At 42.0% G+C, this 27,514-nt stretch overlaps 1 protein-coding gene across 3 annotated transcripts in view; it reads left to right on the top strand.

Annotated features, from left to right (window-relative positions):
- Positions 1-27,514, top strand: part of bcam (basal cell adhesion molecule (Lutheran blood group)) — a 48,567-nt gene continuing 21,053 nt past the window's right edge. For 2 of the 3 annotated variants that reach the window (XM_006808203.3, XM_006808202.3), the window contains exon 1: positions 2-319. In XM_006808203.3, coding sequence (XP_006808266.2) covers positions 256-319 — 64 coding nt within the window. In that variant the 5' untranslated portion in view covers positions 2-255. Of the gene's footprint in view, positions 320-27,514 lie in introns of all 3 variants that reach the window. The other variant, XM_006808201.3, reaches the window with a different exon arrangement.

Raw genomic sequence — 27,514 nt, 5'->3', positions numbered from 1 at the left:
ACCTTTTGTGCAAATATATCAACCAAGTAGACTGCCACCAGCATCAAATTTCCGTGTGTGTGTGAGAGAGAGAGAGACACGAAGAGTGCGCTGGACTCATTTTCCAGAGTGAGCGAGCGACAGAGAGTGAGAGAGGTTCAGAAAGCTTTGGAGCGTTTAAAGAAGAAACGACTTGCTGCTGTGCCAGATTTCCACTCTGTTCACCCTTAAAAGACACCGTAAATACATTTTCCCGAAAAAGTTGGAAACGCGGCCATGGACGGGATAACATACGAACGCACGCTGCTCTTGTGCACCTTGCTCCTCTGGGTATTTCAAGGTAAGTGTCTTTAGTACTTTCCGTTATATTTTAAACGGACTCACTCCTCCTGATTAACTTTCCCATGCTGATGACAGCGTGCTGACAGGATTTCTATGCCTTCGGGCTGAAAATGTATACTTTCTTTTTTTAGTAGGGGAGTCCGACTTTGAGATGTCCGCCGCTAAAGCCACAAACCTGTCTGTCGGCTGCGTGCCGCAGCGGCTTATTAAGTTCTGAGCTATTTCATTAAGTTTGCCGTGTGTGTAATTGATTGTTTTGTCCTGAGAAACCGTAACCGACTTATTAACAAATGAGTGAAGCAGGACAAACCGAATCTAGTGGAAACCGGATTTATTCCCGGTTCAGCTTTGCACCAGTCACAGGTCGCGCAGTCTCGATGAGTTGTTCACTAACGGGATGTTGCATGTTGCACCTTTGGCTGTGTGTGGATGTGCGGGAGTTGCATTTCTGCAGCTAAATGCACTTTTTGACTGCGGTACTTTAGTTTGGTGTGCTACCCCCCCCCCCCCCTCCCCCCAAAAAAGAAACCCGACAACAGCAACAACAACAAACAAACAAACAAACAAATAAAACGCCCCCCAACAAGATAAAAAATTATGTCCAAGTTCAGATAAAGTAGCCCGTAGCTGGAAGAGAATCTACAAAAAGCTTTAAATCCTCTGATCACCTCAGTGAATCTCTTACCCTGGAGTGAAAGTCATAAGCTTTTATTGTGAAGACCATGTTGCTACTCTCTTATTCTGTCTCATTCACGTCTGGCTGCTGCGGTGCAGTTTCCAGCGCTTTGATGTCTGATCTGCGGGATTTTCTGTCTCCTGTGTTGGCAGTGAGCCTTACCCTAAGCACCCCTAGGTGCTGCCAGAGAAACTAAGCCAGTTTAAATGCAACTTGATTTTGGCCTTGCATGTTCTTTGTCAGAGAAAAGTTTAGGATTGTGATCAAAGCCCATATTTCAGAGAGATGATGTGGAGCTGCATCAGGTTTATAGCTGTTCTAAGTGTGAGGCGATTTCTCCTCATACTATCACTGTAATATTTCATTGCTTAATTTCCTTAAAACATGGACTACATCATGTTTTTTTTTGGCATTTTCTGCATGCATGAGAAAGGTAGAGGTGTAGTCAAGAGTGGTAGCTTTGTGGTTGTCTATGGCAATAATAGACATTGTGGGTTCAGCACTTAAGATGACCTGAAGGATGATGGTTATCTTTTTGTCTTTTCTTACACTCTGTTTCCTGCATCACATCACAACAGTTGTGCTTTTCTGTCTGTCTGCCCTTTATTGAGCTTTAAACAGGTACCTACAAAAAAGTGCTCTGTAATTAATGAAGTAAGTAGTGCATCACGCATCAGGCAGCTGTGCCGCATTGATTTAAAGGCTTGGCTCCAGGTGCTGTGCTCCCCCCTACCCGCCTGCCCCATTCCCTCTGTGCCACGCCCTAGAGTTGCTGCTGGAAGGTCTGCTTAAGTCTGAGGATAAATCTTTCCTTTCCTTTTTTCCTTGGAGGTAAAGTTTGTCGAAGTTCTCTTTTTCTTTGTCTTTCTTTTGGCTTGGCTTTGTCTAATAATACCATCTTGTTATCTTGGGATTGTTTCATACAGACCTACATTCTCAAATCTGCTGTCTCTTAAGTAGAGATTGTGCACATAGGAGAAGTTAAGCTTTAATGCCAGTCAGGGCATTTCACTTCCACTTGCATTTCCATTTTCTACATGCAAGCAGTGCAAGCTCCAACTGTGTCATTGGTGAACATGGACCTGAGCTAAATAGAACAGATGCGCAAATATAAACCACTGTTTGAGACTGTTCGGGCATGGGAAAAAAAGTTATCTACAAATGGTACAACCACTCATGATAACCACAGATACCATGACAGCACCCTCTACTGACTGTAAACATTTTGACAGGAACAGTGAAGGAAGTGAGGAGTTACAGAACTTCAAAGTGTGCAACGAAGAAGGTCAGAGAGGATTACAGTCACTGGAAAAGTTGGACTATTAAAAGATATCATAATTATTTCTGAGGTTAAAAAGTAAAAGGACAGTAAAATTATTCTTTTGGTAATGATATTTATTTCTACTTTTTTTTCTATCACAGTCTGAGGGCTAAAGACGGATACAGTTTATAGAGGCTTAGGATTTATTTATTTATTTATTTTAGGTCTTCCCATCTATGTGTACTGGAGCCAACGGGCACCTCTGCATTGGATGTGTTGGATGCACATGCTCTTAGTTTACTCAAAAGGAAAAAGGCCGTATGTACGGGCATGCCAGTAATTATTTAAGTGACACATGTGTATGTGTTCTATGGCATCCTGGATCACCCTTAGGTGCTCAGCATGCTGACGCCCTGAGTCATACTGACCCGTTCACTCAGACATTTTTCCTGTATTACTTGCTACAAGGAATCAGCATTGAAAAAATTTGTAAGTCTGTTGGAAATTAGCAACACAATATTTACACCTGAGACAAAAAAGCAATTAAAAAAATCAATTGGTGAAGTTAGTGTTTTGTGTTAATGTTTTTGTAAAATATAAACAGTAAAGTTGCTGAAGTTTAAGGCTGTTTTAAGTATACTTACAGGTTATAGCCTCCCACACCCCCCAATACCTCTAGAAGACACACTCTGTGATGCAGAATAAAGAAAAGTAGAGTTTAAGTCAACAGTGCGTTCTTTGTGGTTGTGTGTATGACAAAAATGATAAGAGTATTTTTTTGTGGGAATTTACTGCAAATGTTTGTCTCAACCTTTTATCTGTGACCAACCTGTGGTGTTAGAAAGAGCCTGTGGTGTTGGTGTAGATGATGGTGGTTGACTTTCTCACACTATGCTTCTTGCAATGTCTTTCTCTGGCATCCCTAATAGAAACAAATCAGAAAAATCTGAATCTGTCATTTTTAACCAAACTTTTTACCTTATGTTTTCTTAAGTTCACTTACTTTAATGGATATTTTATTTCCAACTGGACCCTTCACGCCTCAAAAAGTGCCCTGTAATAGAGTACATTTGTAATCAACAGTGGCTTCTTTGTGGTTTTGTATATGTCAAAAATAAGTTTATCAAAATTTGTTAGTGGGTATTTGCATAAGTTGTGTTAACACCATATCTATGATCAGCCAATGGTAATTTAAAGGAACATGTGGTCGTGGTGCCCATACTCTTTTCATCCTTTCTCACGCTTTGCCTCCTTTTTTGGAGAAAAAGTTGCTTAAAGTTCTGTGGTCAGTGTTTTTGTGTTGTTTGTGTTGTAAAACACACACATTAAAGTGACTGTAAAGGGTTTTTTTTTTTATCCTAATGAAAAGTACTGTGGGATTATGGTAAAAACTACTAAAGATAGTCAAGATGGTTACGAACAAGTGAAGAGAATCATTGTGACAAGCATCAGCTGAGTTCAAGGTGTTATCCCCTAACATGTACGGTCAGCCTCTTTGTCTAACACCGCCCTAATTCCCACAGTCATTTCCTCACGTTTAATTTCTGTGCCCCCTGCCAGACCAGCTTCAAAAGTGCACCCCCTGCAGCGATGTGTAATTATTATGGTATTAGGTCAGAAAAAGAGCCATTTAGCCGCAAGGAGGTAGAATCTAGAAGACCTTTTTAACGGCTGTCCTGGGTCACTTGGTTTGAATTTTGAGGAACGCTTGTATCCATTCTTAAATTTGTGAATCCTATAATGGATATGTTTGCACTGAAAGAACTGAAACACATAGATACCTAGTTAATGTGCACTGCACTGGAGTCTGACGTTCAATACTGGGAAGAAGCAACATACGTATCTCAGTGTTATTTAAGCCTCTAGGGGTGGTGGGTTTGGAGTGGAAAGGCTGTAATTATGATGTTTGGGAATATATGTGTCTGTGTGACAGTAACGAAATAAATCACTGATGGAATGAGAGGCATACCTGTGGACGCGTCATAGCTTGCCCTGCGATGTGTGTGTTTGTTTGTTGTCACCTCAAATTCTATGGAAAAGGACTTCCTTTCTCGCTTTAAAGCCCCCTCTCACCACAATTCACAGCCAGTAATCCACATATAAACAAACAGTTAAAATGCGCTTTTCACCTCACCATCTCGAGACAGTTTTATAGGTGAAAAGCTGGAGTCTCTTCACTGCCAGGTTGCATTCTTGTGCTTTAAATGGATTTGACTCAGTCGAACAACCTCTGGCCACAAATTGAACATTATTCAGTCAAAGTAAAGGGCACATTCAGGTTTGACTTGTGGTTGGAAGTCCATTTAGTAATCACTGGGTTTAGAGAAGGGAATTTTAGCATGCCCGCTGGTGTTTATAATTCGCAGTGAGTAAAACGTTAAAGCCCTTTGCAGCAGTTCGATAGGGCGCTAATGTTAGCTCGTGAGCTGGCACTCAGCCCTGATAGTCTACTGGGAATCTACAGATGGTAGACTGTGTGGTTAATCTTGGAAAAATCAGTCAGTAAGAAGGATGTGGCTCGCAAATGTAATGGAAAGGTTTTTTGTCACTTTCATATATAACAAGAGTGTCAGAATGGCAAGGCAAAACTGTGATTACACACACACACACACACACACACACACAAACAAATAAAAGGTCTGTTTCTCCAGATTTGCTTTGTCTATGTTCCCATCTCTCTCACTCTATAATCATGTTTCTTATTACTTGTCTCATCTTTGTGTTCCTCTCTCTGCTTTACATGCTGTCTTGGTCTGGTTGGTCTTTATATCTTTTATCTTGAAAATTTTTATTTTTTAAAGTCCCTGAATTATGACTTATAAAGATTTAATTTTTTTTTTTTTGTTGGCGAGGCTTCTGGTTGCTTTTACACCCATCTCTAGAGCTGTTATATGACAGATTTTTGGCCACTAGACACGTCCTTGTTTTGAACTTTCCAGTGCACTCATGTCAGTAATCATGTCTGTCTCTGTCACAGTTTGCATTTGAATATTTATTTAGATTTGTTTTAGTAGAAAAATATTAAAGCTGCTACTCTATAATAATGCCACAAATATTAAGCAGTAACCAATGTAATCATATGGTTTGGCCTGTTTGTTTTAAGGCTTGCCATTAGTGGGTGTGTAAAGAGCGAAGGAAGGAAGTGGAGAGGAAGGGTAGGATGGAGACAGATCAAGGGATGGGATGAGAGATGATTACAGCTCACTATTGTCTTGCCACTGTGTAGTCTTGTTCTTCTTATCCCAGGGGAGGAAGTTGACAGCAGTGGGTATTTTCAAATACAACCTTGAAAAGAAGCACTTCCTTAATTGTGCGCCCTTGCCTCAACATGTGTATATGTGGTGGCAAATTGGGGCTGGCGGTTGCAATTCAGGGTTGCAGCAAAATTGAAAATTCACACAAAGCTTTTTCAAGAGACGAGGTTAAGTGCTACCAGTCCATTTAGCAGGAGAGTGCCGAAGCAACATGCAGATAAAAACCGTTATGTCTCGCTGTGTTTGGGGGAGGAAGGTACAAAATAGGAGCAATGGCTTGAGCTCTTTTATATATATCCAGTGTTTTAATCTGTGCCATAAAACAAAAACGAGCTACAGCCATTTGTCTCTGCCACACAACATCAATCAAATAGCAGCCATGAGAAAGATAAAACTGACAAAAGTGATAAAGGCAGAGATAGCGGGAGTAAGATCAGTCAGACTGAGTGTGTCTGGATTGACGAATGCCAATTAGGAATGGGGAATGTCACGGAGAAAGCCTGCATCTGTGGCCAAGAAGATCGTTTTCTTGGCAGTGGAGAAGAAATCCTAACCCCTGTGCCCCTCCAACCTTAAAGCCTCCATCTGACTGTTGGCTGGCAGAAGGTCCTCAGGGAGCCCCGCAAGCTGTTGCTTTTCAGACATCAACAGTTGCCTCAGCAGCAGTTGTTGAATGCAACCCCTCCAAAAAAGCCCTGTCACCCCCCTTCCTTCACACACTAACACTTGGGGTCCATTACCACCTTGTGTCTTTCCATACCACTGGCTTTGTCTGGTATGGCGGAAGAAGAGAGTAAAATTGTAGAACTGGTGCTGTGAATGCACTCGTAACTAAACTTGGTTGGTCTGTGGTTCATCGTGTATTTATCAAACATTTTAATAAAGGCTACTGAAAAATGAGGGTGAATTTTTACACACTTCATGTGCCTCTAAAGTATAGTTTTCTAAATGTGGACAGAGACCTGAATGGACCCCTCTCACAGGAATTGTTTCGAGGGTGGGGCTGCACTATAGTGGAGCCTCGAGGGATTGTTACTTCTTTTATCTGTATCACATAATGATAAGAAGGAGATGAGGGTGACTTGAAGTTCAGAAGGTAACAGAGTTTTTTCTATTTACTCAAACTTCTCCAGTGGCTTTCCCAAACCTCAATGAGTAATCTGTCTTTTAAGCCACATTTCATGCCCTATCTCCCTGTTCCATCTGTCAGAACATTCTTGTGCCCCTTGAGTTTAATCTAGTTAATGGTTAAACACCAGCGGTTAACCTCTCCAGTATGATTGGTCACTGTTTGACAATGAGATCTTATTGCTTTAACTAGGCCATGGGGACCTGGGAGACTGGAGTAGTGAACATTAATCCTTTGCAATGGGAAGGAAGAGGTAAAGCAGAATGCGGAGGAGGGGGAGGGGGCTTGTGGAGGCATCTGTGGGTTAGGCTCAGAGGCGGTGTTTGTGTTACACCTCTAGCAAACACCTTTGTGGGTTTTTGGTTCTTTGAATTGGATGTTTTCTATGACTTCATGCCTTTATGTGTGAGAGCATGTTACCTGAGAGCAAGTCCATAATATAGTCACTGAACAGCTCCAGTGTCAGTTTCAGAGGCTTTGAGTTAAAGAATTACCCCGAGGACATAGTTGGCCTTTGTTTTATGGAAGCTTTACTTTACCAGAGCCACGCTGAAGCATCGACCATAACACTTAAGTTTTCTTTGCTCCTCTCTGCCTGTGTGAACTTGAGTTTGAAAGAGGAGTAACGTTTCCATGTCCTGACTGTTAATGTTCTCCGCAAGTCCCATCTTGTGGAAGTCTCTTTTGCTCTGTTGCATTTCTCTCTGGAATTTGGTTGTCAGTCTCTTTACTGCTCTCGACTTAAACTTCTCTTCGTCTCTCAAACTCATTAGTGTTTCTGATCCAGTAACTTCTTTTTTAAATTTCATCATCTGTCTATCAACCCCATCAGGACCTAATACATGCATCCTTTATCCTCCTGAGCATGTGTTGTCGAAACATCACCACAGCTCGAGCAGAAGGAGCCAATAGAAGCAGCATCTCTCAAATCCGTGGATTTTCGATGCAGTGAGGAAAAGGAGTCATTTTTTCTATAACTGACATTCTAGCTAATGACAGTATTCAAACCAGAAGGGGTTTGACTCGCTGAGCAGCAACTTTCTGATTTTGTAACAGTATTTGTAAAGTTGCATCAGTTTGGTGCAGTAGCAGAGAGCATTCATGCCCGTCTTTGTTGGCAGAGACGAAACTGAACCGTGTGGGTTTGTTCCCCGGTTGCCTCCATATTTCGGTAATACAAGAGGAGTCAACTTTCATGTTTTCATTTTTTATTTAGTCTAACAGAAAAATGTCCAAATGTGTTCCTGGCCCATATGAATATTACATCCAAAATCAATAGCATTCAATTGGGTTATCACTCCATCGGCTAAATGACTCCCCAACTGCATGTCTGTGAATTCTTCGGAACAACAATCATGATATGATGGATAGTTATTGTGGGTATAATGGCAGACTAACATAGTGCCTAATTGATTTAGTCTCTTGTTATTAAGGACTAAAGTAATTATAATCCTAGTAGTTCGCCGCAAAAGCATCTCGCATTCTGCCCCAGCAGGCATAGTGCAGCATTAAGACTACATTTACTTAACCATTATTCTTACTGAATTATTATCAAGCGGTTGGGAACTAAGCGTTCTATGGACTGATGCAGTAATTTGATGGAGCACTTGTGAATCATGAGACTGGGTATTTGGTCTTTGAGAGATGCTGAGAGGTCTAGGATAGGAGTTTGGTGGACCTGCTTTGATCCCATTTCCCACTCACACCATCCTCGCACACTCATACTCTTTGAGATTTGTCTCCGCGGAGAATGATGAAAGATATGCCAACTCTTCATGTTGATTAGCAGTCTAGGCGTGTGCACTGCTCTTTGTGTGTATGCGTGTGCCTGTGCATTGAAAGCTGTGTGTGAGGGTGGGATTGGTTAATGGCAGGGGCAGAGAGGACACATGTTCAATAATAAGGCCTGACAAAGAGGGACAGGCAGAGGGAGGGATAGAGGGAGGATGGGAGGATGATGGAGCATTCGGTATGTCAGTGCTTTTCATTTTCATCGCTCCCTTTTTCTTACAGCTAGAAATCAATATTATGATAACTAAAATATGCTCCCACATTGAACTATATCACAATATGATCAATCACGTAACAAAAGCAGACTGCATACACAGAGCTAAACATATAATGGATTATTTCACTTGGAATTATTGATTTAAACTAGGAGTGCAACTAAGAATTGATGCTGTAATCATTTAACTGCTATTTTAACTATAGCAATATTGAAGAAAGACAAAAAAAAGTTATGATTGCATCTCTAATTTGGATCTGGGCATAAAAGACGACATAATTTATCATCACTTGAATGATAATTATACTAGTGAATACAAATGAAGCTGCATATCTCAGCTTTTTATGTGATCTTTCCTGCACCCTGGATTTGTAGACCTCTGTATGTGAACAAGTATACTTAATCGTCTTTTTTTCCTACATTGTCCTGATTAGAGGTTATGTGACATGAGAGGTTTTTAGGCAGTAGTAGTAGATAGTAGCAGAGTAATAGCAGAGACAGAAGCTATGAGGCAGGGTAAAATACAAGTGTATTCCACTCAACCGTTCACACATGCTGTAGCTTTGGGAATCCTCAGAGCTTCACTGTGTTATGTATTTTACAAGGAGGACTCTCTGCACCTGAACAGTGCTACATTGTTAAGGCATTCCTGTAGGCTGTTGGAATGCAGGTATTAATACTGGGCAGATTACGCACATAGCAGAGAGAGAAAGAAAGACAGGGAGAGAGTCAAGGAAAGAAAGGAGTGAGAGGCATGTAGGAGAGAGGAGGTGCAGAGTAAAGGGAGCAGAGGAAGGCAGCAGGGTTGCCCAGTGAAGTATGGTACTTACTGAAGTATAGTTGTAACTATGTGGGAGTTCATGTCTAGAATGCAAACCACATTAACAGAACTAGTAGATGTGTGTACATGTCACAAAGGGGAGAGTTCGCGCTGGGTGTGGGGCCAGACGTTGCTCTGTGTGTGGGCACCCGTCACTTGAAGCAGCTAAAGCTGTTAGAAGCATGTGAACATTACTGCAACCCCAACATAACTTAGAATCCGGACTTAACAGACGTTATAAATAGGTGTGTGTGTGTGTGTGTGTCCAATCCCATGTCAATGGCAGTACCAGCTTGTGATGGGACAGTGGTGAGTTTGTAGGCAAGCCCACACGAGAATGCAGAAAGGGTCCTCAACGGCTTGAACAATCCCACTTTTTCTTTTCTCTTTCATTTTCTTACTCTTACTGGCTTCCCCCCCCCCCCCCCCCTCCCCCCATTTGATTCAACATAAGTAAAATTTTTCTTCAATCTTTTTTTCTCTCTTAAGGATGCTAGCATAACTTTTCTCTTTTTGATCAGTGATAGTTTCTTTTATTAGACTCTGTCTTTTTTTGATTTACAGTGTATCATACGACGCTGCAATGGTTGTGGCTCCTAGTTTACCAGCTGGTGGTATATGATCCAGCCTGTCAGAGAAAAAGCCTGTTCTCCTTGGCAAGGAAGTTAGCAGGTTAAAGCTAGCCAAAAATCTACCATCTATCACATACACCCTTTTCTGTAGCCCCTCACCCACATACAAACTCTCCACCTTGCCCCATCTGTTTGTGTTTGTGTGTATGTGTGCCTATTTGGCACAGATAAAGGGGCAGTTGGTGTAACGGTTCACAAGAGCACCAAAGCCCGGCCCACTATCGGCATGACAGGGCAAAGATAGTTAAGGCTCAGGGTGCCGGAATAAGCAAAGCTAATGCTAATTCTCTGCTTATATACACTTAGAGGTGCTTCATGCTAGGAGCAGTTTGAGGAGATCCAGACCTTATGGTTATGATGCTACCAGCCAAACAATGTCATGCTTGTCTTCCTGCTGCTACCAGTCTGCTCTCTCTTCTCCTGCCTTGCTTATATCCAAGTATCAAAGCAGTACTGACTGTCCTTCACTGAATAATCCTCCCCTTCTACCCACTTCTTCCTGTTTTCCACTCTTTCTTGGCTTTCTCCCAATGCACAGTTAGCTAGTTTAGCAGGAAGGAGGAAACTGGCAGTGGGTACAGGTGAAGCAGAAAGAACCGGACAGTCATAGACTTAAGATTTTAATTGCACCGGCTGTATCTTACGCTCTCACATTATCTCTTTCTTTATCTCTCCTATTAGCCACCCAGGCCTTTTTGCCTGTTTCACCTTCATTCAGCTACTTTTATGTCCTCATATCTTTTCTTGCTACTGCTAGCATCATTGCTAGTCCTTCAAATTTGTTTCGCTCATTTGACTTTTTACACCACATCCCAGTGCCAGGGCCTTCTTCTGCTGTTTCTCGTCATCTATTCCCACTCGACTATGTGGTCAGAGCCCCTGCAGTGGATTGACTATGTGGTCAGAGCCCCTGCAGTGGATTATCAGTCAGTTGACTCACAAAGGGCAGCTAAAGCCTCCAGTACAAACATGAGACAATATCCAAATGATTGGCTGCTTGGCTCTGGACCATGGAAACAAGCCGCCATATCAGGCTGAGCCAGGCTCGGTCCACAGGTCTGCCCATTGACCACATTATGCTGTAACACTGATACACTGTAGTGCTTTTGTTTGTTTGCTGCAACTGGCTTCTGGTGCAGCACAATCCAAAATGGAATAAATTATCAGATGAATATAGAAACTGTGATCGATTGCTTTTACATGCAGTTATAATGCGTATTACTGAGAGGTAGAGTTTACTATGCGGAATTCATGTAAAGTAATTACAGTAATGGCCAGGAAGGAAGAAAGAGGAAGACAGAGAACACAGAAGAGATTTTGTGGATGTAGTGAAGGAGGACATGCAGTGCATTTGTGTGACATGAGGGGATAGATGGTAGGGAAAGAGTGAAATGGAGGAAGATGATCTGCTGTGGTGACCCCTAAAGAGAGCAGCTGAAAGAAGTCTGTTTTTTTAGTAGTTAATAAGGGTATATTTAGCCACCAATGAGTCCAGCAAATGTTTACCTCCTCCATCTTTACTAAATAGAAAGGTTTCCCCAAATTGCTATAAACTCTTTTTCAAGTAGCTGTCCCTTAATTTTCTGTTAATTGACTATTCGTTGCAGCTCTAATTCGTGTATATAAACTATATTCTGTTCAGCTTCCATATGTTTCCTGGTATTTGTGAAATGTTAGAGGTGAAGCAACCAGTTGGTGTGATTCATGACAGGAAAGGGTGGTGAGCATCTGGGCGCTAGTATGCTGAATGTATACTCTGAATATAAAACCTCTTTAATCTTAGGAACACACTGTCCCCAATCTTTCGAGCCATCTGCCTTCACTTGTGCATGGCTAAAACTTAAAGTGTTACCTCCATATGTCTCCCTGCTACCTCAGCCTGTATCTCACAGCTCATTATTGAGACACATGGTTGGCCCCGCTTCCCTTCCAGCTGTATTTCTGCTTAGAGATGGATCGCTGAAGTCATGGAAAATTCTGGAGGTCTAATGACAGACAGCTTCCACGTCTCCTGTCCATCAACTTAGCTCACCTCTCTTTCACATTCCTTAGGTCACACCTGGTTAGTATTACTTGCTTCTTCAAGGATTTGACAGATATCCCCCTCCTTCCTCCTCATTCTACCCCTGCCTTATACCTGTATGGACAAGCTTTTACTTGCCAGTGAAAACCTCTCTCAAACACCCCATCATAAATGTCAAGATTTGCCCAAGAGCCCCCAACATAACTGCAGAATGTATCTAATTATAGGTTTTCCAACAGCATGCAGTTCTGTGTTCTTTTCTGACATACGGACTCAAGATACATTCATTCAGAAAACCTCCCAACACTGTTAACTCAAAATATAATCATGAAAACAATTCTGAAAATGTAAATTGAGTAGCTTACTCATGATCCTGAAAGCAGTTTTATCAGTAAAGTATGGATGATGACGAGTCGAGATCCGGCAAGGCAGCGTCATCACCTTTGAGTTTGTTTTATTAAAATGAGTTCAGTTGCGTTACGTCTGCTTTCCCCTCTGCTCGCCACCTCCCCCATCCCCATTCCTGTAATGAAAGGAATAGCTAACAGCTATGGATATAGCCAGAAGGTCGCAGATGTCTGGTAATATTCAGGATGTATTTCATTTCACCCCCTTTTCTTAATTTTCACTTCAGTTTAGCAATGGGTGTTACATTGCGCTGATTTTCATTTTCCCATATGTTGCTTTCAAAATTGGCAAAACATAAAAGCACTTTTATCTTTTTCCATCTTGATCGTGATCGTTATCTCCAGTCCTTTACCCTTTGTTTGACTCCCTTTTCTCCTCCTTGTTCTTTAACCATTCATCAATGCTATCTTCCTTCTTCTAGCATCACATGTGTTCATGTCACTACATCACCAGATTCTTAGAGGGGATGGATGGTGCCAGGGTTGTAGAGGTGTCGATAGTTGTTCTTCAACACCCCTAAAAACTTACAGAAACCTCCTTCTCTTGGATGTGCACAGCAATCCTTGGCTTACAAACATATGATGTTTTATTTCCTCCATTATGCTAAACAACCAGTACTTACGATGCCCACACGGACCATCTGCTTTGTAAAAAACCCAAAGCAAGCCTACTGGGTCAGAAAGCACCAAAATATAATCACTGAAATATTAGTGTTCATTAATATGACTTTTCTGTACACTTTAATTAAAGAAGAGGAACAAATCACTCTCCACACAGTCAGCCTCTGTGGTATGCTGCAGCCATGATTAAAGTGATACAAGGACACCCTGACACACTCCTTTCATATGCTTCATTTTTCCTTTGATCTTTGTATGCTGAAAATTAGCTTCACATCTCCAGGCCAGTCTGGTGTATTTACTTTAGTGTTTTTTTCCTTCCTGTCAGCGTCTGTCATCTCTGTAATCTCTTCATGAAATCACTCGAGTCATTCTAACTTCATAAATGTTTTGTTTTCCTTGATATGGTATCTTGCATGAGAATTTGAGACAAACGTGGATGTTTCAAGAAGAGATGGGGTGTTTGTTTGCATCTGATAACAAAATGGAAAGAAAGAATAGTCGGTAACAATCATTTCCTGTCACACGGTGTCGCATGGCTGTCACATGTTTGCACGTCTTTATTTCCTGTGCTTCGTAACCCAAAGATACGTGTTGTCTGTAGTGCTACAAATGACAGAAAAGTAGCAAATCCTGACATGATAAAAGCTAAAAATGATCAAAATGATCAAAAATCTAATGATTTATTTTTAATTATCTGAAAATAGTCAAAGTCACTTAAGCTTTTAAGCTTTTAAGTGATGAACAAACCTGTTTACTGTAATCTGAACCCTGTGGGCCTCGTTTTCCTGCCCTCCGTTTACACGGGTGACCCGCGGCGGCCCACGGATGTGAATCACGCCATCAGTGTGCCGAGAGCAAACGGTCGCAAGGCTCGCCAGCGCGGCGGCGTCGTATCTCCCACACAGAGCAGCGTCCTCAGCCGTGCCCGATCATCTCAGACCTGAATGAACTGATGGTTGCTTTAACCATAAGCGGGTCCTTTGTTTGGTTTTAGTTGCAGAAAACGAATCCCCTCCCCCCCCCCAGTTAGTTTCAACCTTTTAAAAATTAGCCTAATTTTAGATGATGACTCATGTGCTAATGTTGCTCTCATGCACGCCATTTTCTATCAAAAGAGAAAGCATACTAAAGACCACTATACTGATGAAATGTCTGTGGCAAACAAAGGCCTTGCATAATTGTACATTTATATGTATTGTGTATTCATGTTAGGATGATTTTTAGTGTGTGTTTGCTGTGTTTTTGTGAAAAGAAGCACAACTCAAAGGGTCAGAGATCCATCTGGTGTGAAGATCTCATGGGAGGCCAAAAACATCACACATCAGCATTTGACCTTGAATATGTACACCATTAAAAAGACGAAAAGGATTAATGGCCCTGTGTTTTATTCTGTGAAAAGCAGGCCACAGGCACCGTGTTATCACGGAGAACTGGCATAGAATAGGTCCAATCTGTTTTTGTGTTGTCTGGGTTATAAAAAGGGACTGCGAATGCTTCGTGGTTCAAAAGCATGGTAGGGGAGCAGAGTTTGGGTTCGACATTTTTCATTGACATTATTCCGTCTAACCTTCTCCCCTCTCAGCCTCTACTCGCTTCCCATTGACCGACCAACATTCATCTGTCGCATTCTCTTTCCAAGACAACACCCCGCTGATTTGTTCTTTCTTTGACTGTGCTGACTCTTCCAGCAAACTCGAGAGCCCTCACCTGTACCTCCCCCTCCCCCTGTCCACACATTAGCCCCGCAGTATCTTTGTTTTCCATCTCCTGGACCTGCAGGTCTGCGCACGTTGAGACACGTGTTGTTTTGTCTCTCTCAGGTTTCACACATTCCAGATATTATCTCCAGGCTCCAGTTAGCTTATCTAAGGAAAGGCGGTCAATCATTTGGCAGACAATGATAGATGGTGCCCTCTGAGTCAGGCCTGATGCCTCCAGATGAAAGGCCTGCCGAAGGGGTGGCCTTGTCATGTTGGACAGTCGTCTAGTTATCATTTCAGATAACTTTGCTCTCCTGTTGTGTTTACTTTCCGATTGATCTCGCAGACTCACCAGAAAAGTGTCCCTGAGATCCGTTCAAATTAAAATGAATGATTATTATTTAAATCTTTGCTTCATTTGCCTAATTATTTCATCTGTTGTCTCCCATTTCTTTTCTAATCACATCATGATCCAAGCTATGAATAATAATTTAATGAAGCATTAATGAAAGTGAAAAATGTACGGGGTAGCAGATTGGAATTTTATGAGGACCGGAATAATGCACCTTCTGAAAGTCTCTGGCGAGCCTTGATGTGTAAATGAGTAAGACATCAGTGGTGCCTAAGTCAGAAAAATGTCCAATTTATGAGAAGTGGCTTCATAAAAAAATCAGAGCTTGAAATTGAAATTATTCATGGTTGACATTTCCTCGTGCTTCATTCTGCCATTTTAATTTTCAGGCTCTGTCGTTACAACCTTGGTTTTATCAGGTAACTGGCCGACAGTGTTCTCATTGTGTGTTTATTTCTGTCTCTGTGCGTGCCACCGTGTATATATCCACCTCTAATCCAGCCTTGGGCAGTTTCTGTCCCCTATAGGCTCAGTGTCAGCAGCTCGACTTTGATGTCAAGCCACAATTTATTCGTCTGTCTCTGTGGACTCCCCTGTTGTCCACATAATGTCAGGCAATCAATAATAATGTGACCTACCTATCTACTCTTGACTACCCACTGCTCAAGTTATTCACCCCACTGGCTGCACTGTTCCAATCTCTGACCTGCCCCTGCCCCTGAAGAAACCCTCGTATTCCCAATACTGCTTTTACCAATAATGCCTGTCTAGCTATGACAATAACCTATGTGTCTGTTACTGTGGTAACATACAGCCCTGTAAAGCAAAAGCGACCCCCTGCTTCTCTTGTTTAAAAAAATAGTCTGTTCCTAATGAAAACAGATCAAGTCTGGAAGAGTAAGAATGGACACGGGGACGCATAAAGAAAGTGAAAAAAATCTAATCAAGAGATGAACAGCTGCTTGTTCATGAATATATTTGCTGAGCCCACCAAACTCCCACCCCCACCCACCCCAACTCTTTCCCTCTGTTGAACCCCCACTGTATTTCTGAAGAGCTAATAGAGAGTGGGAGAAGACAGGTGTGCCATTATACTGCAGATTAGCAAAGAATGCTAGAAGGTTAAAACAGTCTGCCTAACTCAGATGTGCATTTGTGTGCGAGCTCATATTCCTCTGGAATTACATTAAAATCAGTGTGTGTGTGTAAAATACATGATCTGAATGCTTGTCATGATATGTATGCTTGCCCTGTCCATATGCTGAGTGATATTTGAAATATGCTCACTGGGTGTGTAAATGTGTGTGTGTGTGCATTCCACATCTTTCTTCCGTCTCCTTGCCCTACCCATGTATGGCTGAGTGCTAGGACCTCGCTATCTTCTAGTCTCCAGCTTATCTGCTTGCCTGTCTTGGAGTGTTGGTGCAGAAAATAGAAACTACTTAGTGGGAAATCATTCTTTTTTTTCATTTCCTTGTTTGAAAAATGTCCTTCACATGCAGCAAAATACCATGCAAGAAAAAAAAAGTAATGCAGTGGGATGTGAACAGTGATGTGGAATGCTTTTAACTATCAGTAAGGCCTTTTTTTTTTCATTTTTATAATGAGTTATCTGCATGAGAAAACTGTTGGCATCAGTTTGACTCAGAATTCTATTTGGAAAAGCAGCCTGCATACGAATGAGTGTGCAGCTACTGTGTCTCCATCCATAAATATGTTGCAGTTAGCTATGTGTGCACATGGCCGTGTATATTTTCTCCTACCACCTAACGTCTTACAGTGTGGTTGTTAGCGGGTTTTTCCAGTTCCCAGCCTCTCAGCCGGCCTAACACTAGCCAGTCAGTCAGCCATGTGGTCCCTCTCCACTCTAATTAAACTCACCGTGGTTCCAAAGACACAACCTCTATGCCAAACTTTGTGTCAGCTGCTGCCAAAACCCGTGCATGTACGGGTGTGTCAGAATGAGAAAAATGGAGAAGGAAGAGTGGTGTTATAAGCACATTTGCTTCTCTTTTTAGTTAGTCAAGATGTAGTAGAAGAATGTGCCAAGGCACAGGAGGACCGGTGGAGGAACAAATGGAAATGTGGGAGTAGAAACAAAGAAGGATCTACAGTAGACAGCACATTCAAATGATTGCCTTATGAAGGAAAAGAGGGAATTTAGTGGATTTAGAAATCAGGGAGAAGAAGGAGGAGGAAAATGATGGAGAATAGTAATTAACTCTGAATTATTCTATCTTTGAGGGATCAGGGGGATTAATCGAGGCTTTGGTTTGGATTCTGCACCTTTCCCTCTGTTGCACCATGGGAGTCTGGTTCCTGTATGCAAATGCGTGTTTGTGTGTGCGCACATTTTCTGTGTGCATGCCCGCATGTGTCGTGGTGTAGTCCAGAAGGCTTCATGTGTCTGTGCCAGTGGGCTTGTGACCATATCTACCAGCCACCCAGCCAGCCAGTGCTGGTGTGTCTATTGATGTGTGACTTTGTACCCCACACTTACTGAAGTTCATCCAAGCATTATAAGTTAATCCGCCATAATAGGCAAAAAAACAGAAAGTGGGGGTCATGGTAGGTAGGGTTGAGGGATGGGGGTGGTGGGTGCAGGGCATTAAAACATAGTGAATGTGTGTTTCTTTGTCTCTGTGTATGCATAACAGTCTGCTATGTGTGAGGTATGTCAGTCAGGAGAGTGCAGATTCAGGGCTAGACACATCGTTTTAAATCCCAGGTTTATGTGCTGTTGGGACAGCAAGTGTTGATAAGCCAACACGTCATTCAGATAAAATCATGACTTTGGCTGCTCTAAATCAGAGCTATAAATCCCTCCAAACATGCTAATTTTTTTTTTTCTCAAGTGACTAATTGATCTAGTATGTAGAGGTGAGGAAGACAAGTTAGAGTCTAGTGGTTTTGCTGATATACTGTATGGAGGTCAGCAGTGGCAGTGAATTTTGCTGTTCTTAAGGAAACAACAAAACATATAGTGTGCCGAGTCGAGAGTCATATATTCCGAGCACGAATTGAATGAGCTCACCTTTAGCGGAGACTCGCAGTACCTCTTAAACACCGAGTGTTTTCACTGTCAACACTGTATTAGTCTGTTTGTCCAGACCATGAAGACCTAAGAAGAGGGAAGAGCTGAAGGGCAGGTGAAGGGTGATTTTGTGCTGGCTGAGGAGTGGAGTTAAGCTTTACCCGGCCTGTCTCTGAGCAGTGGTCCATTCTATATATACTGTTTCTCACTATCTCTTGACCACTGCCTTTCTGCATTTCCTCATTTTCATTTTTTTTTTTGTGGTTCTTCTAGAAATTAAGGTTTCCAAGCTGTTATCGTGCACTTTAGTCAGCTTCCAGGAACACACACACATGCACAAAGAGGCATGTGCCTTTTAAAGCTTTCATTACCACACTTTTGGCTCTTTTCTTTCACCTTCACCCTATCTGCCTTCCAGTGGGTTTACCCAGTCCTCTCTATCCCTCTATCTGCCCCTTACACGCAGACTTAACCAGCCTGCTGAGCACGATGGCCTGTTTTTAAAACACGGAGCAATGACTGGATAAGAAAACAGCAAAAGGATAAGGGACGCAGAGAAAGAAAAGAAAAGAGGAATGAATCAAGGCGTACTCCAGCGGCCTGTTATCTCATTACAGCGGTACCTTTCCTGTCATGCCCGACTGACTGACCCCCTAAGGAAAACTCTCACCCCCTTATAAGACCCTCTTTATTCAGCAAGCGCACTCGTATTTCAGCTTGGACACAAAGACGGGCAATTCTCTCTGGTTTTTGAGCCGTCCACACCAGATTTGTGCATCCTGACTTAGCCAAGGAACACATTCAAACGTACAACACAGGCACATAGAGCAGCCTTTTTAGTCGGCAGTTATGAAATCATGCTTGCAGATAATGGAAGCTAATAGAGAGAGTGGATATCCATTTGTTCCACCATTTTCTCCCTATTCCAGCCCTCTCGTCTGGTCCCATGTGGGTATTAGAAGAGGAATTCAAGAGGGAACTGCTATCAGCTAAAGTAGTGGAAATGGTGTGCCTCTCTCTTGCTTTTCTATCTCTTCTGCCAAAATGAAGGCTCATTAGAAGTGAAGGGAGGGCTGTGTCTAAAATGAAATGGATATAGTGCTATTCAGCACTCCTACAGACAGACAGAGCGAGATTGGGGAAGAAGACTGTGAAAGACATAGACAGTTCTCCTAAAGTGGAGCAGAAAAGGTAAATGAACACCCCCTGAATTTAATCAGTAAAAGCAAATGTGGAGAAATCATGCTAAACAGGCTAACTGCAAGATGCCAGTTTCCTGTGAAAATGAAAACTCCTCTCTGGTGTTTTCTGTTCACACATCCATCCATCCATCCATCATCCATCCATCCATCCATCCATCCATCCATCCATCATCCATCCATCCATCCATCCATCCATCCATCCATCATCCATCCATCATCCATCCTCTCCTGCTTATCCAATCCAGGGTCACAGGGGGGCTCAAGCATATCCCAGCTACCATAGGGTGTGAGGGGTACTCACTGGACAGGTCGCTAATCCAACACAGAGAGACAGACAACAATTCACAGAGAACTCACATTCACGCTTATGGGCAATTTAGAATTACCAAGAACCAAGAAGCCAAGCAAACACCTGGAGAACATGCAAACTCCTCCGTTCAACCCCCCCCCCCCCCCCCCCCCCCCCCAAAAAAAAGGCAAACAAACCCTGAAATGGAAAACCATGAGCAGAACTTTGTTATCCATTTTTTTTAGTAAGCAAGTTGGATATTTAGTCTGACAGTTTAAGTCTATGATTTTAAAACCTCTGTTATCCACTGGTGAGGTCATTTGGTGTTTACATTTAGACAATATGGTTGTTCCCAAGAACATGTCTTTTCTTTCATGTGTGAAAAGAAGTGAAAGTGCAGTAACACATTGTTTGCAGCAACACATTGTTTGCAGTTACGTTGCACATATTGATTAATCACTGGAGCCTCAACTGATGTTAAAATTTATTATCAGAGAGAAGTGTTGTCATCTTCACATTACTGCCAAAACAGCTTTCAGGTTGGGAAAGCTCACAAAGAAGATTGCTACGCGAGCTCTAGCGTCTTGCTGTTATATACCCACCGTGTTATTTGTTGACTGCAGCTTGTGCAGTGTGTGCATAACCCATCCACCCAGGAGCAGAGCCTTTGTCAGACCAACAAAACACCTGGGTACTACAATTCAGAAAGAAATGATAGGTGGTAAAAAAAAAAGGTGACGGAGGGAGGCAGTGTTTGTGGAAGTCAGTTGTTGAGATGTGAAGGGCAGGCAGGTGTGTTTATGTGGGTCTGTTTCGCTGTTTGTGAATGTTACAGTATGATACCGTAAATAGGCTACTGTAAATAGACCGTGAGACATTCGTCTCCGTGCTCAGAAGTAATTATATACACATGGGTCTTCAGGACAACCTGTTTTAGTCTTTACTGTGTGTGTGTGTGTGTGTGTGTGTGTGTGTGTGTGTGTGTGTGTGTGTGTGTGTTAATAGGGTCAACAAGAGAAAGACCCACAAAGAGACATGTTGGCTTTCACCTTTTCCTCACCTTACAGCTTATCTTGTTTCCCCTCTCGACCACAGGCTTCTGGTATCTTTTTCCCTTTTTTTTTAAACCTTAGTCAAACTGTAAGCCATTGTATTTTCAAGGACACACACATATATATAAACACTGTAATGGCAATGTTCAGGTGGGGTTTTTCTTACAGTAAATGAGCATAAGAGCCACTTTATGCAGAGTATTTATCTGCAGAGTATGTTAGGAAATGACTTGCAGAATGAATTGATTAAAGGATTGAGAGAGAGAGGAAACGGGAGAGACAGCAGAAGCAGCAGCACTTTGTCCTAACCCTTTTAGTGAGATTAACTGTAGTCTTAATGTCTCTCCCTTTATTTATACTGAGTCAGCCTCTCCGCCCTCCGTCTCTCCTCTGTCTCACAATGTGGCCTGAGTGTAAAAGGCAGAGGTGCCAGCAAGTTTTCATTTGGGAGAAACAGCTTCTTTATCTGGAGTATGACATGTTGTGTGACATGAGTGTGTTTTTATTCTACTTTGTCTATCCTACATTTATACTGAGGTGACGCAAAAATTTCCCCGTTGTGGGATCAATAAAGTCTTATCTTACACAAGCAAAGAAGAAACCAGGTTTAGAAGAAACAGATATTATTAGACATAGATATGGACAGAAAATGTGGGGAAAGAGGGAAGCTACATGCTGTAAGAGCTTACCTGGCTGGGGTCTCAGCTACTTTGGGTGGGTGGGTAGACCACAAGCACCCACCCAATACCACAAGCACCTGCTTGTGGTATGGAACCTAACCACTTAGCCCCTTCAGGTTGGCCTAGAAAAGCATATTCAATATTTAAAGCTCTACCCTATAACTTAAAGTGCATTTCTTGGCTGCACACAGAAGTCTCGATGTCTCTGTGTCACAGTCGTTAACCTCAGCCATTGCTCCCCCTAGTGCCATTGGTATAGTTCATATGTAGGACGTAGCTTAACTTAACATAATCCAACCATTTTGTTTCTGCTAGCTCCAAACAGTGTGGATCCATGTGTGTTTTGGCTTTGATAAAGAAAAAAGGAAGGATGGTGAATCCTGGGAAGAGTTTTCCTTTAACCTGTTATTTTATTATTTTTTTTTCAGTGGAACACTGAAAATAATGGACCACAAGTCCCCTTTAAGAACAAAATGAAGCTTTGGTTTTCACTTAAAGCCTTGATTACCAAGGCGGTACTGTTCACGAAAACGGAGGAATAAATTGTAAAATACATTTGCAAAATGCTGAACAATGGAAACCTGATAAACCATGAGTAGTTTTAAACAAAGCTTTCTTCTAAGAGTATGCTATTAAACTCTAGTTCTGCACACAATGTTGTGGCACCTCCTCTTTTGTTGAGGCTTTTCTCTGAAATATGTAAATGTGTCACATTTAGATGTGAACTTATTATTTTAGACGACATTGCAACTCATGGCCATGTGATTGTACAAAAAAATATATAGTTGGCCAGTCATAGTTTGTACAAACAGTTACGTTTTTGCTCCGGCTAAAGCTCTGCTCTCTGTTATGGAACTGAGGCAAAGCAGGCATTAGGCACTGAGATTTAATAAAAGATTCTAGTTACATCAGAGGAAATGTGGGCTGGAGCTTGACTCTTGCTAGGGACTAAAACTCAGGACACAGGATAAAATCAGCCTGCTGTGAGTCACCCACTTAAATCACTATAAGAGCCGTACATCACTCTGCTTTTGCTGAAATCTGTAAAAGCACATACACAAACAGAACATTTATAATACTCCAGTTTGCCCCTCATGATTGTCAGTCTCTTGTCATTCATCCATCATCTTTCCAGGGCTGCCCCGTCCTTTATGGGATCCTGTGAGCAATTTATAATCTTTACTGCCTCTCTCATCACTGAATGCACCTCATTAGGATAGCCTATTATGGACGGCAGCGACATTACTGACAACATATGCAAGCAGATTGCTTCTGCCAAACACTGCATATCATTTTGGCCCATTAAAGCAAGTCATTTACCTTAATAAATAGGTAGAGGCAGAGTGGAATTGGAAACACACAAGAGAGCTTCTCCTTCCCTCACTTCGTCTTTCTCCCTCTCCTGCACGTCATTTTTAACTCCTCCTTTTTCTCCTGCGTCTCCTGCTTTCCCTCTTCCTCGAGACCCTCTAGCTTTCTCAACTTTTCATTCAAACTTTGCATCACACTGCAGTCAAGCTCCTCTTCTCATTTTTTTTTCTGCATATCTCACCATTCCTGCCTCCTCTCTCATCCTATTTATACATTTTATTTTTGCCACGGGCTGTGTTTCAAGAAAGGACAGGAATAGCAGGAAAGACTGGGAGACGGTGTTGGGGTGGGGGTAGTGGGTGGGGGACAGGGTATGTTAATTGGAACGCCTGAGGCAGGATGGATGGAAGAGGGAGAAGATGGAAAGGATGCCCAGATTCGGAGGCCCCTGAAACATTAAATATTAACACCTTTTCTCATCTTTGCCCTTTTAGTGACATCCACTGATTGGGTTCTCTCAGATTCGATCGGGACACACATACACACCCACCCTCTCTTGCCTTACCCCTTTCACCAAATTGAGTTCCCAATGAAAATGAAAGGCAGCCAGGAGGAGACATACTGCTGTAATTGGCGACCCTCTCTGTTTTGTGCCCTTTGATTCAAAAAGTAATGAAATCTACTTGATATTTTTATCCAATCTTGTACGTATTTCTTTTTTTCCGATATTAAACCCCTAATGCGAATTCTGCTAGGAGCAAGACACTGGCCATTGTTGTGCTAACTCACTGTTAATGGAGTCAGATATAATGGTACAAGATTGTGTCAGCTAAAAGACATTAGCCTTATAAAAGAATTAGTCTGTATGAGAGATGAGTTCGGTTTTACCCAGCCAACTCTAATGGGGAAGGACACTCAGAGAATCCTTTGGTTTATCAGTGAGGTGATGTATCAAACCTACTTTTGCAGAAGCCCTTACACAGCACTTAAACTCACAAGACTCATGTATAATAGCTCTATTTATAATTTCTTTGTAAGGTTTACTGGCTTTGTTCTCATTTTTTTCTTATATTTTTTTTACAATTGCCTCTGCAGAAAGAGGCGTAGGACTGCAGTGTCAGCTCGGCACATTCATATTCTGCTCATGCCCTGTCTTTTGTAATCTTTTTTATATATATATAACATGGCTTGTACCGTCTATCCTCGTCCTGATTTTCTCCTTCTGACTCACAGGCTCATGTCAAAGAGGACAATCACACCACCTCACACACATACAAACATGCTCTTATTGACCACATAGCTCCAAACTCCTGTGTTTGAAAGGGGCTGACTTCTCACCCCGTTGCCGGAGCAGCAAGACCGACAAAGGGGAATCTCGCAGCACACAAAAGAGAGAGTGAGGGGCCGACCTTGTAGCCCTCTTCACACTGTTTGTACTGAACCCCTAAACTGCCGCAAGATGACACGACGCACACACTAGTAAAGCTTTGATTTATCTGTCGTAACTGCACCCACTGTGATGCTACCTTTTTGCCCTCCACTCCAACGCTCTCCTACACACAGGCAGCTTGGAATGTAGAGTAATCAGACTTTGTGATTGCCGGGGGCTCTGCATGTTGCAGCACTAAGATGGATGCACCCATGATGCCATCAAGGCTAACTGCTATAAGCTTTATATTTGGCTCAGCTGCATTACGTCAACATCAAGTCCCCGGGAAGATCAGACCTAAACTAATTTCCATGTTCCCTCCTTACTCTGTCCTCTGTCTCCCTTACTCATTTCAAATGAAGCTCGACCTCTGAATCCACATCAAGTGAAACGTGTTTTAAGTGCTAATCACTTCAGCGTCATTGAGAGCATGCCTTGGACTTCAGACGCCAAAGATAAAACAGATTTTAAGCAAGAAGGCTGATGCTGCAGCCCAAGAGAGGAAACAAATTAAGCTAATGCAAGAAAAAAGTTAATAACAGGTCACAGAAATCTTATTTGACATCTAAAATCTGTCTTCCCTTTACAGGCTCTCCTTTGCCTCCCCTCTCATAAAAAAGTTGTAGCAACCTGAATGTGTGTGTGTGTGTGTGCTTGGGGTGTGGGGGTTATGTTTTGCTGCAGGGTCCCAGGTGTGAATTGTACTTCTTCTTAGGTGGTACATCAGTACAAGCCCAGACAGGAAGACAGCAAGGCATCTTCCTATCCCGCATGTCTGGTTGTTAATATGTGGCATCTGAATATCCTGGATCCATCTATCTTCCTTTTAATCAAGACCCACTTGAAAACTCCGTACAGATACAACAATCGATAAAAAACACGAGCACCCAGATGCACCAAGCAATGAAATATGAGCACTAAGCATATTATTGTGTTTGACACCAATTAGATCAGATATCATCTTCGAGGTACAATAGACCTCTGCTATCGACCCAGAGTTATGACTAAGGAGGCTTTAAACTGGGTTGTGAACGGTGAGATGAGATTTACAAGATTGAAGGTAAATCTCTGGTTGCTGTAATTGGTACTTGAGTGCTGCTGTCTGTGTAACATTGGCTTAAAACAATCCTCAAAGAAGAGTTTTTTGCCTGGGAATTCTTGTGAAGTTCATTACAGTCAATCCCTGGCTTTTTATGTTTTCTTTCTTTCTTTTTTCCTTTTTTATTAGGAGCTGTTGAACGCTCCAAGAATTTCTATCAATTCTTTGGTGCATATTCACTAACAGACCATCTATTTTAATTTCGAAGCACAGTTACAAATTGCAGTTGCAAATTAATCAGGCATAAAGGAATTTGTTTAGAACATCAAGTTCTTCTGGGACTCTCATGAATCTTCTGTTAAGACACTTGAAATGCTTTCATTCCCACTTGGGGAAACGTCTTTCTCGTGGTATGTATCAACACAGTGGCGAACACAAGTAGCACAAAAAGAGCTACTTGCTCTGCATGCACTGCAAAATATCTGTGTTAGTACATCAGAGTATGAGATGTTTTACTAAACTGATTTACATATATTGTGGTGAGAGCAGGGAAAGTAACAAGACATGTTTACTTTTTAGCGTTATAGGATGTAAAGCACTTGGAGAGAAAAAAACCCCCACCAGCAACATTATGGCCATATCGCTCATATAATAACTGTCCTTTGACCCCAGTATTGACTCTGACTTCACATTTTTTCTTCACTCTATTGTATTCATTCTTTTCTTCTCCCTCATTAATAAAGTAAACCACAGTGGGAATCTAATTGCCATCAGATTCATATCTGAAAGTCTTTCTCAGAGGTCAACACTTAACAGGAATCCCACATTGCAGCACTCAGTCAGATCTAGTATAGATACACTTATTAGTAGCAGTTACCAAGGAGACAGACTGAGAGTCTGTGCTGTGTTTCTGTCTGTTTGACAAAAAATAGTTTCTATTTTTCATCACCTTGGTAGCTAAAAGTTTTACTTCCACAAACCTTGGGTTGCTTTTTTGTTTTTTTTTTGATTGGCAGACTTCCCCTTTCTCTCCCTGCCCTCTCTATGGGGCATTTATGGTTGGTGTGTGGGACGTCTGTGTGGGATGTGTGTCTGCTGTGTGTGTTTTGCAGCAGCTGCCGCTCCCGCGCTGCACCTGTTCTTCTCTCATCAGTCAGGCGTTGACGACTCCAGGCCATACAAGGACCCACCCCGACTCTGGCAGCGTGACCCAGCCAGACCCCTAACAGACACACGCACACCATTACTTACCACACACATATATATTGTGTACCCATGTCACAATACATTTGAACTCTTTGTATTCACTTTAGCTTTTTTATATCTGGCCCTCATGGGTGAATTTTTGACATGGATTGAATTTGTCCACCAAAATGAAACTCACCGAACAAAGTGAATTTCCAGAGCCGGGCCGACTGTTCCCTGGTAGCAGATGAATGTGAGAAGTGAGCGAACATGAAGGGCCCTGTAAACACACGATTTGAGTACGATCCAGTCTGCAACATTAACAGCCAATATCAGTATCACTGAGCTGAGGGAACCCTGCCATGACCCGCTGCCACACACTCTGGCCTGCGTGCTGCTCACACAGTATTTCTGGTGATAGTGTCCATTTCTTCTATGTGTTGGCAGCAATTTGTTTTTTTTACCTCTTTTAATACAATTAATTTCCATCACTGATAAAAAGAAGTGCAGTCTTAAGTTGTAATTTTTTTTGCTTTCATTCCTTATTTCGCTTTGTGATAGAAAATGAGACTCTTGACTGAAGGTTCAGTTGAACATTAATAGTCTCTAAATACACAAAGACCCAACAACACAAGCCACTGTGTAGCCTACAGCTTAGCTAATGAAAAATGCATGTCTCCTTGGTAGCTACAGTACTGTACATTCTATGTAGATGAATATGAACAAGAAGAGAATCAGCTGCAGTTCGTACAAAAAATAGAAGAAAAGTGTAAAGAGATGGAGAAATATTGCTTTCTATTGTAAAAGCTGCTGGTCAGTGGAAAGTGAAGAATTATAGATGTGGTTTTTTTTAGTAGCCTTGTGCTGTAGGTGACTCTGTTCTTATGACATTGATGGCAGTGTCTCCTGCTGCATGCTGTTTGCTTTGCCAACAGTCAAACACACTAATCCTGTTAGAGGCCAAGGATGTTTTGGACCACACACATTTTCACAAACACACACACCTTTTTCCCCCCTGTTCCAACTTTATACTTGATTCCTGATGATCTTCCTGCACATTTTATCACAGTGTTGGCACCAGAGTTAATGTCT

This window comes from Neolamprologus brichardi, chromosome 11 (genome assembly GCF_056152115.1).
Source record: "Neolamprologus brichardi isolate AB-2024 chromosome 11, ASM5615211v1, whole genome shotgun sequence".
Lineage (NCBI taxonomy): Eukaryota > Metazoa > Chordata > Actinopteri > Cichliformes > Cichlidae > Neolamprologus > Neolamprologus brichardi.
Note: the sequence above shows the minus strand (reverse complement) of the source record. Positions and strands in the feature narration are given on the sequence as shown.